The 12,244-nt window shown below is 42.4% G+C and overlaps 1 protein-coding gene across 2 annotated transcripts in view; it reads right to left on the bottom strand.

The window, feature by feature from the left end:
* Positions 1 to 11,395, bottom strand: part of LOC120061001 (adenylate cyclase type 6-like) — an 83,640-nt gene extending 72,245 nt beyond the window's left edge. Inside the window, exons 1-3 of one of the 2 annotated variants that reach the window (XM_039010470.1) lie at positions 11,201 to 11,395; positions 3,806 to 3,945; positions 2,498 to 3,443 (exon numbers count right to left, since the gene is read on the bottom strand). In XM_039010470.1, the coding sequence (XP_038866398.1) occupies positions 2,498 to 3,439 (942 nt within the window). In that variant the 5' untranslated portion in view covers positions 3,440 to 3,443; positions 3,806 to 3,945; positions 11,201 to 11,395. The remainder of the gene's footprint in view (positions 1 to 2,497; positions 3,444 to 3,805; positions 3,946 to 11,200) is intronic. The other variant, XM_039010471.1, reaches the window with a different exon arrangement.
* Between the last annotated feature and the right edge of the window lie 849 nt (positions 11,396 to 12,244).

Here is a 12,244-nt window from a genome sequence, read left to right as displayed (position 1 = left end):
AGTCAGGAGTCAGCTAACATGGAGTCCAATCAATGAGACGAGATTGGAGACGTTGGTTAGAGCTGCCCTGACCTATGCATTCTTTTTTTTTACTCACAAACTTTGAGTTTGCTATTCCCAAGAAGCACTGCCTGATGTGCATCCTTTGCCTCGAACAAAAGAGATCTCAGTAGACCTAAGATTAAGAATTGTTGACTTGCATAAAGCTGGAAAGGGTTACAAAAGTATCTCTAACAGCCTTGATGTCCATCAGTCCATGGTAAGACAAAGTGTCTATAAATGGAGAAAGTTCAGCACTGTTGCTACTCTCCCTAGGAGTGGCCGTCCTGCAAAGATGACTGCAGAATGCTCAATGAGGTTAAGAAGAATCCTAGAGTGTCAGCTAAAGACTAACAGAAATCTCTGGAACACGCTAACGTCTCTGTTGACGAGTCTACAATACGTAAAACACTAAACAAGAATGGTGTTCATGGGAGGACACCATGGAAGAAGCCACTGCTGTCCAGAAAAAACATTGCTGCACGTCTGAAGTTTGCAAAAGTGCACCTGGATGTTCTGCGCTACTGGCAAACTATTCTGTGGACAGATGAAACTACAGTTGAGTTGTTTGGAAGGAACACACAACACCATGTGTGGAGAAAAAAGGCACAGCACACCAACATCAAAACCTCATCCCAACTGTAAAGTATGGTGGAGAGAGCATCATGGTTTGGGGCTGCTTTGCTGCCTCAGGGCCTGGACAGCTTGCTATCATCGACAGAAAAATGAATTCCCAAGTTTACCAAGACATTTTGTAGGAGAATGTTAGGCTACCTGTCCGCCAATTGAAGCTCAACAGAAGTTGGGTGATGCAACAGGACAACGACCCAAAACACAGAAGTAAATCAACAACAGAATGGTTTCAACAGAAGAAAATACACCTTCTGGAGTGGCCCAGTCAGAGTCCTGACCTCAACCTGATTGAGATGCTGTGGCATGACCTCAAGACAGCAGTTCACCCCAGAAATCCCAGGAATATTGCTGAAACAGTTTTGTAAAGAGGAATGGTCCAAAATTCCTCCTGACTGTTGTGCAGGTCTGATCCACAACTACAGAAAACGCTTGGTTGAGGTTATTGCTTACAAATGAGGGTCAACCAGTTATTAAATCCAAGGGTTCACATACTTTCCCCACCCTGCACTATGAATGTTTACACGGTGTGTTCAATAAAGACATGAAAACGTATAATTGTTTGTGTGTTATTAGTTTAAGAAGACTATGTTTGTCTACTGTTGTGACTTAGATGAAGATCAGATCAAATTGTATGACCAATTTATGCAGAAATCCAGGTATTTCCAAAGAGTTCACATACTTTTTCTTGCCACTGTAAATATTTTTTACATATAGTTACCACAGTGTCAGATACATGAGCCGAGCCATATTCTACTTACCTGGTTTGTGGAGTTAGCAAGGTAATTTTGGTCAACTGAGTTTAACTCGGGATAACTGGTACCACAAATGGCTCACCTTTTAGTCAGGTAAATTTCTATGGCACCGAATGCTTCAGAACTCCATTTATCCTGAATGAAGAGTCTGAGTCGCGAGTTGAGGCCCAATGAAATCAGATTCCGTCCCTATCGCAAAGATTGCGCCATCATCCCCTTCATTTAAATAAAACGGACTAAATATTTTATCAATCAAATGTTTTTTTGTGTGGTAGAAAATAGTAGTTATTAAAATACCAATGACATTACACATTCAGTAATGACAGAATGCAATTGAAACTTCAAGCACAGTAAAACTTTTATATGACTTAATAAAATTATTCTAGTGATAGGAGTGGGAAAAAAGGTGTTTGGTGTGCTCATCAATGCACAAAGTCGGCATTAGCGATAAGCAATAAAATAAATATGGCACTTCTAAAAGCCCATTTCACACCATAGCCTGCTGAATTTCAGTGGATGGATGGACGGATTGATGTTTCTCAATGAAGAGTTCGGCGTTCGACTAGCCATGTGCGACATGCACGCGCAGTTACAAGCCTGCTAGAGTTAGCAGCAGGCGGACAAGCAATATCCACAGTCATAATACAGTTGACGCCTGAGCAGGAATGTGAAGCTTACTGATGCTGGATAGCTCTAGAAAACCCTCAGTAGGTCTAGCTTGAATCGTAGTACACCCCTCCGGTCTTCAAGCTATTCTCAATAAAGCAATGCACAATTTCAACCAACGCACAGACAAAGTTGATTATTGTCATCAAAATCATACAGATACTGCTCAACAAAACTTGCTGAATAGAGTGTAAAGCCATGTAACGTCAACACTTTACTACATTACTGCAAGTGTGGAAATGGCAAGTGAATTTCCCCATGACGCATAATAAAGTTAGACTGTGTTTCAAGATGGCCACCAGCTGAATAAGATTAATTGCATTGTATTAAAAAGTGTTGATTGTATAATCCTACCCATTTCCAAAAAAGTTGTATGGGATCATATCATGTTGACTGTAGAGCCCTACCTGTTTCCATAGGAAAACATCGTCCTGGTTGAGTTGCCATGCGGTGATGAGGTGTATGGTAGACAGTACCCCTCCACTCAGCACTGCAGCTCTCATCCTCACTGGCAACAGCGTATAGATTATGTATATAAAGAACACGGACCACCAGATCCCCTCAGAGGCACTTCGGGGGGCAACCATCAACACCCCGAACACCTGGACCACCAGCAGCACCCCGATCACCAAGTAGCTGACGATCCACATGTAGTCCTGGTGGAAGCCGTTCCTGTTACACACCACCATCATGGACAGGAAGAGGGCCATGGCCACGGAGAGCACCGAGGCGTAGGCTACGTCGGGCGGAGCGTGGACACAGTGGAAGGCTAGCATGACGCCGCAGACTATGACAAGGACACCCATCAGCATAGTCAGAGAGCTCTGGTTGAGCCTGAAGAAGTAGCGCTGGTACAGACGTTCCAGTTTCGCCGACGTGAACTTTTTCGACTGGAACACTCGTACGACGCGCATCCAGCAGTCCGCGGCTGTGAAGGCTTTGCATGTTCCTCCGTCCTCCCCCGTTCCTTTCCCCAAATCCTCTTCCCCTGGACCTTTCCTCCCTGTCAGGTCTCCGTCATCGAACCCCAGATCCACGGCCTTCAACCCCAGGTCTCCCGCCGCCCCAGTCCGTTTCCCATAGTGGTCCTCCTGCCAGCCACAGCGCATCCCAAAGTTACCCCCTCCGCTGGGGCCGGACCCCCCTCCTCCACGGTGGTAGTGCTGGGGGGTGGGAGGGGTGGGATCCAGGTCCTCACCGTCCCGCAGGCAGCTCATGCAGCGGGGCTTGCAGAGAGATGACCCTGAGCAACCGTTCTTCCGCTTGTTGGACTTTCTGCCATTGCGCTCCCCCCACGCGGTCTTTCGTTCGTCCACTTTGGCTACGAAGAAGCCTCGGACCCACGACATCCTACTGGGGGGAGATAGCAGGGACAGATAGACAGGGATTAGACCAAGAGACCTCAGTACACAGTCAGAGACAGACGGGGGTTAGCAGGACTACAATAACACACAGTTAGGGACGGACATGAAATAACACTGTTTTTTGATCATGGTTTCAATATGGTTGACAATCGATCAAATTATAAAGTAGAAACAAACACAGGGCTCAACTGTTTATCATTCAGTTCATTCCTAGCATCTTCATACACATCCATAGTACAGCTTCTGTAAAAATCACTTGATTTACTTGACTCCGTAAAAGAGCATAAGTCCTCCTATGCTTCTTACAAAGTAAAAAGGTTCATGCGAGGTCTGAGAGTCCGGTTCCCTCACCTGTGTAGGCTTTGTGGTGTGTGCCAACGCTGCGATCCTCAGCCAGGCCACTCATTTATCCCACTGGTCCCAGATCAGCTCACACAAGGACTGGACAAGGACACATAGGAGGAGTGTGTCTGCCTTGGAGTGGCCCACTACTGTCAAAGAATTACAGTGTCAAACACCACTCATTTATCACATTTAGGTCACAGGTCCCATCACAACACAGCGGGCTCAGAGTCAGAGTGGTCAGGGAAATATAGGATTCAGGAGGTGTGTATGTCTGCCTTGGAGCCGCCCACCTCTGTCAAACAACCAATCACAGTGTCTAACATGATTTCCTGAAACACAACCTCCATTACTATGCAATTCAAATGCATTTAATAAAGTAAAATGTAACATGGTAATCCATGTTGTTAGTGAAATTACAACACAGGTATAAGAGCTACTTATTACGAAAGGGTTTTCAGTTGTATGTTGTTCAGTTGTTGACTGTAGCCTAAATGTGAGGATAGCGTATGCAGCCAGACAATACACAACTCTAACTCAAAAATGTGGCAGTGTGTTTGCTCTAATCAACAACAGATGAGCTAAATTGTCAACGTACATGTATAGTCCTGCATTCTCTTCTTTGTCACCACCACCCTTTTCTATTCCTCCCCCAATCCCCAACCCTACACTATGGCAGTTTCACCCAGAGAGAGGGCCTTCAAATGTCCTTATGTTTTCTTTACTAATACTCAAGTGTGACTGCCCTATCATTGACGTCTTACACTTTCGGTGCACAATTTTGTATACAGATTAGGGTGGCCACCCTCTCTGCCCAGAGTGGGTGAAAACGCACTTCGGTGATGACATTTTACTTCCTTATGTTATAAAATACTTTTTACCAAGACAAACATGATTATTCCTGTTCTGAATCGTTCAGTGGGGTCTTTCTCTAACACATAGTTAACATTATATCGCAAAAGTCAGACTTCGTAACCTAATACATCCGCTAAAAAGCACCGAGCTCTGTTGACATAGTGGTGCAGGTTTTTCTGAACAAGGATTTCACATTTTGTGGTGGTGGTCGTCTTCAAAAGATCGCAAAAAAGCTAAAGCATGACGAGCTTAATTAAATGTAAAAGGCCGACTTGAGTAAGAGATTTAAGCTTGTTAACCCTCCCAAGGCTGCTGGCCAAGCCGCATCCTCAGAGAATGCGCAGAGTATTTACGGACATATTCAATCTCTCACTATCCCAATCTGTTGTCCCCACTTGCTTCAAGAAGTCCACCATTGTTCCTGTACCCAAGAAAGCGAAGGTAACTGAACTAAATGAATATTGTCCTGTAGCACTCATTTCTATAATCATGAAGTGCTGTGAGAGGCTAGCTAAGGACCATATCACCTCCATTTTACCTGACACCCTAGACCCATTACAGTTTGCCTGGACAACAGGAATAGCTATGTGAGAATGCTCGAACTACAGCTCAGCCTTCAACACCATAGTGCCCTCCAAGCTCATCACTAAGCTCAGGGCCCTGGGTCTGAATCCCTACCTGTGCAACTGGGTCATTGACATCCTGACTGGCCGACCCCAAGTGGTGAAGGTAGGCAACAACACCTCCCCCACGCTGGTCCTCAACACGGGGGCCCCACAGGGGTGAGTGCTCAGCACCCTCTTATACTCCCGGTTCAGCCATGACTGCGTGGACACGCACGTCTCCAACTCAATCATCAAGTTACTGACAACACAACAGTGGTAGGCTTGATTACCAACAGCGATGAGACAGCCTACAGAGAGGAGGTGAGTGCCTTGGCGGAGTGGTGCCAGGACAATAAGCTCTCCCTCAATGTGGACTAGAGAAGACAGTAGAGAGAGCACACCCCCAACCACAGACGGAGCCGGAGTGGAGAGGGTCAAAAGCTTGAAGTTCCTCAGCGTGCACATCACTGACTACCTGAAATGGTCCCGTCACACAGACAGTGTGGTGAAGGCGCAATAGCGCCTCTTCAACCTCAGGAGGCTGAAGAAATTAATCTTGGCCCCTAAGACCCTCACAAACTTGTACAGATGCATTATTGAGAGCATCCTGTTGGGCTGTATCACCGCCTGGTACGGCAATTGCACCGTCCAAAACAACAGGACTCTCCAGACGGCGGTCAGCCCACCGCATCAGAGGCACACCGCCTTCCCTCCAGGACAGCTACAGCACCCTGTGTCACAGGAAGGCCAAGAAGATCAAAGGATCCCCAGCCACCCGGAGACAGTACAGCTGCAGCAAAGCTGGGACCGAGAGACTGATAAACAGCTTCTATCTCCAGGCCATCAGACTGTTAAACAGTCACCACTAGCCAGCCTCCGCCCAGTACCTAAACCTCAGACACTGTCACTAGCCGGATACCACCTGGTACTCTACCCTGCACCATAGAGTGGTCACTTTAATAATGTTTATACTGTTTTACCCACTTTATACGTATAAAGTGTATTCTAGTCATGGCTCATCCTATATAACTACAAGTATACACATTTTTGCAAATTGGATTTGTTCTGATATTTCTTAATTTCTTTCTTTTTACTTTTTGGATTATGTGTGTATTGTTTTGTATTGCTAAGGTATTACTGCACTGTTGGAGTTAAAAACGCATTTCTCTGCACCTGTAAGAACATATGCAAATCTGTGTATGTGACCAATAAACTTTGATTTGATTTGTAATGAAAGCTTGGTATACGCTCAGTGCGCCATTGACATTTCACTGAGACACTTGTTTTTGTGAGAAATTGTTGAAAAATAACAGGAATTTTTAAACATACTACGTCATGTCTCATAATCGATTTCCATCTTACCTCTATATTGTTTTATGCCCTGCGGAATCGAGAAAAAAGATGACGAGTTCAACGGGAAAGTGAGCCTGTCTGGTAGCCAGTAGCCTTAATTTTTCACAGAATTCAGCCTAGCTGACGCGATGTTCCACATTTTGTACCACTTTTTTTCTCTGGCCATTGATTTAGTCACCCAAATTCTGGCCAACCTGCAAGGGTAAAAAACTCCATTAACTTATTAACGTATTACGATAGAGACATGAGGTAATTGGTTTTCATAGAGGATTATCTACTATTTTACCATTTGGTCAAAAGATGTGTTCTGATTGGACACCTGATACAGATATACTGTATGTATATTTCTGGATTTCAATATGGTTCCTTGCATTCCAAATACACTTGGCCTATACAGTTATAGTGCTGTATGGATTACGTGAACATTTATATCATGCCTTGTTTAGGTAGATAACAACAACAACAACTGGAAAACCCAGACAATTGTAAATTTGTATAATGTAATTCAACTCTCACCAGCTGCTATTGGTATATTGCCTCCAACTAACCTCCACTAGTCCCATAGACTTACAGAGACACAGAGAGAGAAGTTAGCTAGCTAATTACATTATATCAATCTCCACATAACATCGGGGAAGAGTTGGGTTTGCCCTATTAGACAACAAAGCTCCTATGAGTGGGCAGTTAGCAGTCATCACAGATGAAACACACACACATGCCACACGCACACAGAGATGAAGAGCCCTCCAATCCAGATTAAATTGTGCATGTTTCCTCTCCCCCATTAGCCCTGATGACTGACTGCTTGTATCCCAAATGACACCCTATATAGTGCGCTACTTTTGACAAGGGCCTAGGCTGGCTTCCGGCTGCTTTCAGCACACGTCAAGGACATAGGTATATAACCTCTAAACTTAATAAAGACTAAATCTCTCAGTCAGGGAGAATCTGTAGAACAACAACATGGAGGAAAAATAATACAGAGATGCAGTGTTTCTGCGTGCGTGTGCCTCGACATTAGCGCTTGTCCAGGAGAACAACAAACAAAAAATGTTGGACAAAATTAATATATACTATACAAACAAAAGTATGTGGACACCCCTTCAAATTAGTGGATTTGGCTATTTCAGTCACATTCGTTGCTGACAGGTGTATAAAATCAAGCAACACAGCCATGTAATCTCCATATGGGTGGGGCAGGTAGGTAGCCTAGTGGTTAAAACGTTGGGCCAGTAACCGAAAGGATGCTGGATCGAATCCCCGAGCTGACAAGGTAAAAATCTGTCTTTCTGCCCCTGAACAAGGCAGTTAACCCACTGCTCCCAGGTAGGCCGTCACTGTAAATATGAATTTGTTCTTAACTGACTTGCCTGGTTAAAAAAAAAAAAAATTAAAAAAATTGGCAGTAGAATGGCCGTACTGAAGAGCTCAGTGACTTTAGGTGCTGTTATTGTGAATTAGAAACATCTAGGAGCAACAATGGCTCAGACGCAAAGTGGTAGGCCACACAAGCTCACAGAACAGGACCGCCAAGTGCTGAAGTGCGTAAAAATTCTCTGTCCTCAGTTGCAACACTCATTACCGAGTTCCAAACTACCTCTGAAAGCAACGTCAGCACAAGAACTGTTCGTTGGGAGCTTCATGAAATGGGTTTCCATGGTCGAGCAGCCGCACACAAGCCTAAGATCAACATGCGCAATGCCAAGCGTCGGCTGGAGTAATGGAAAGCTGGCACACATTGGACTCTGGGGCAGTGGAAACGCATTTTCTGGAGTGAGGAATCACGCTTCATCATATTTTTAAAGTCACTATTGGTATAATTTTTTACCCATCTACCAATACTTTTTTTGTGAGGCATTGGAAAACCTCCCTGGTCTTTTTAGTTGAATCTGACCATACAGATAATTGTATGTGTGGGGTAAAGAGATGAAGTAGTCATTCAAAAATCATGTGTGTAGGCCAGTGTGTGTAGGCCAGTGTGTGCAATATTTTAGCCTAACAAGGTTATAGATAAACATGTCTTAGTTATTTATCTTGCTTTGAAGTAGCCTACTTTAGCCAATTGTTCTCTGACCCATTGAATGAGGAAATTATTTTATAAGGACAAAAAGTATTTGGTTGTAATTTTGCTACTTTTTATAGCCTATGAAGGGTAGCCAACCATCCTCCAGGACAGCCTTAAAGGGACAGTGTTGTATTTTTAGACAGGCTTGAATATGCAAAGAAGTCAATAGGCAGAGAGTAGCCTACATTTTTTGTCTGATTCTCTGTATGGTAATAGGCCTAATATTCATAATAATTTGTTTTTTTTTGGTAAAGTGGTTCCTTGCATCATATGACACACTTTTAAGTCACCTTTTTGGCCCATAGTGTAACATACCTTTTTGGGGGGGACAAGTGACTTGGCAAAAAAGTTAATGTCAAACCCTGGTGTGGGGGGGGGGGGGGGGGGGGGGGGGGGTTGTTGTGGCAGAAAACAAATGTACATTTATCAAAATAGACAAAATAATCGATTATATTATTTTTGAATCTATTCAATTCTACAGTACATGCCTGGCATGCCTTTTTTTCTAATCAAAAGCAGTAGCTATTGATAGAAGTTGCTTCATAAACTAAACCTTTGGAACTAACTGAGGGGCTGGCAAACAGAGAATCCTGTTCTGTGGTTTGTTATTTCAAATACAGTTAGTTAAAATCTGTACTGCCATTCTGCCAATACACAACATAGTCTTTCTTCTGTCTGACATACAGTAGCCTAGGTTGTATTTAGTGTATTCTTTAATAATGTAATTTCCAAAACATGTAGCCTCCCTTTACTTATTTTATCATTACTAAAATTTCACCTATAATAAGTGGTTTCTCTTTTTATTTTCCTTTCCCCCTATAACCATACCACAATATCTCTCCATTAATGTCAAAGCAGGTTTAAGGACAAATATTAACATTGAGTTGATGATTGGAACGTCGGATATTCTATTTTAAATACAAATATTAAAACAGCAAATAGCACGATATGCAAATGAAATATATAGGTCTTGATTCGCAGATAAAAGCATCTGATCTGTGCACTAATAGATTATTCAATGCTCCTCTAGGTCAGACTGGTAGTCAAGCATGTATTCACCTCTGGTGCATGCACCGCCGGTCAGACACACAGCACGAGCACACAGCAGCATGCAGCGGTTATGTAACACAAACAGAACAGCGCATGCATGCATCCGCTCGAGATATCATAAAAATAAAAATATATACGTATTTCTATTCTTACTGACTCGGGATAAACCGGGAAAACAGTTGTCAACGTTGTAAATGAATATATATAGGGTATAAATTGAGTTTGAATGTATATTATCTATATGCAGGACTAAAGACCACATCATTCTCAGGATGTTTGCGATAAATAGGCCTCTATGATATGAGACATGCAATCAACTATCTGCATATAGCCTATTTGGTTGCAAGAAGGCCAGCCGAACACACTGATTACATCGGACGCACCGTGTGTATGTGTAGCCTATGTTAACCAGCCTTTACACTGCCAGACTGCTGACATTTCGTTGCAGTTACGGCAAGTATCCTATACTTCTCAAACATTGCTTAGGCCTATATAACGGGGTGTCTGTTTCCTTGCACTGACACGTTTGTTATCTATTTAAGACCCTATAGCCTTACCATTCGATGCCAGAATTTAGGTCAGAAGTAACGTTAATCATTTAAAATCTCTCTACCAACTTCTCTGATAAACTCTAGACAAGTACTCTAGACAAGTAATATAGCAGGGTTCCCTAACTGGCGGCCTGAGCAAAATAACAATATTTATATATATTTTTTTTTACAATTTTCATTGTTGTACATCATACTTTAAAAAACACCAGAAAATCAGCTCCAAGTCATTTTAATTTAGGAAATCTGTTCCCAATTATTCCCACGCATTATAGAGAGACACCTGATCGTATACAAATGTAAACAAGGTTTGAAATTGTGATGTTTTAGCCAAATACATGTTTGTGCTTCCTGAGGTCAATTTGCAGTCTACAAATGATTTATAATTATGTTCCGGACCCCCGACCATCCACTCAAGAAAATCTTGTTAATGATCCCTGGCCTACAGTATTGGCAAAGTCATGATACCGTGATGCACCTTCAAGCATATTTTTATGGTGAGAGAACATGATACATGTCCTAAACCGGGTTCTTCTTGGTAAGTCCCTTCTTGTAAATGCACCTAGAATGTCTCCTTATTTAGTAAAGGCCTCAACAAATGTATGATGCTTACACATAGCCTATAGGCATGTTACTAGCTACATGGTCGATAGTGCCAAGTAAAACAATGCAAATACTGTGCAAATACATTGCAAATACCTGCATAACATAACATGCCACCTTGAGACTAGGCTACAGGCTACTGCAACACTTTGCCTTAAGAGGCCGACTCTCAACATTGTAACCTCGGATGTACTGTTGACATTTTGTAGCACTACTGTTTTCTATAACTACACTGATAATTGTCGACTTGCTACTATTGTAGCGTTGTTGTAGCCTACAAAACAGTTGGCCAGAAGCCTAGGACAGCGGGAGGGCTTGTACTTACCACATTGACTGACACCCTTCGAATAGCGCGCAATGTGGACTACTTTTCTCCCTCTGTGTTGGTAGACATACTTCGCTGTCTTCTCGTTTCAGATGAAAACGTTTATCAATCGACGTCTGTAGGCGACAATCGAAGGGAATGGCTACAAATGTACAAATCTCTCGTTCGCGCTTTGCTCTTCTCAACGCTCTCTCACCCTCATACATTCTCATGAACTCAGTAAGCCCCCTAGAGGTAGCTCCAGTGTGTGTGTGTGTGTAGGGAAGTACTTCTCATGAACTAATAATAGGACAACAAATGGCAACACAAATACAGTGGTGAAAAAAGTACTTGGGAAAAATCAAAGATACCATAATAGAAAATAAAAGTGAAAGTCACCCAGTAAAATACTACTTAAATATACTTAAGTATCAAAAGTACATGTATTTTCTAAAATATACTTAAGTAGGCCTATCAAAAGTAAGTAAGTAAAGGTATAAATAATTTCAAATACCTTATATTAAGCAAACCAAGCATAGTTTATTTTTTTTATTTTTTTTATAGATAGCCAGGGGCATGCTCCAACACTCAGACATAATTTACAAGCATGTGTTTCGTGAGTCCACTAGATCAGAGGCAGTAGGGATGACCAGGGATGTTCTCTTGATAAGTGTGTGAATTAGACAATTTTCCTGTCCTGAAAAACATTCCAAATGTAACGAGTAATTTTGGGTGTCAGGGAAAATGTATGGAGTAAAATGTACATAATTGTCTTTTGGAATGTAGTGAAGTAAAAGTACATGTTTTCAAACATTTAAATAGTAAAGTTCAGATACCCCCCAAAATGACTTAAGTAGTACTTTCAAGTTTTTACACTTGAGTACTATACACCACTGCACAAATATGAGTGCTATTTTGAGTGGGACAAGCAATGAAGAATGTGATGGAGATTGAACTACTAAAAAGGTCAGTAAAAGTTAGTTAGGCCTACAAAGCCTTGTTTATACTTTGCGCTAACATGTTTTTTAATGATCTGATCAATATGATCCAATCAAAAGCTGACGT

This window comes from Salvelinus namaycush, chromosome 16 (assembly GCF_016432855.1).
Source record: "Salvelinus namaycush isolate Seneca chromosome 16, SaNama_1.0, whole genome shotgun sequence".
NCBI lineage: Eukaryota > Metazoa > Chordata > Actinopteri > Salmoniformes > Salmonidae > Salvelinus > Salvelinus namaycush.
The sequence above is the reverse complement of the archived record's forward strand: the minus strand, read 5'-3'. Positions and strand labels throughout refer to the sequence as shown.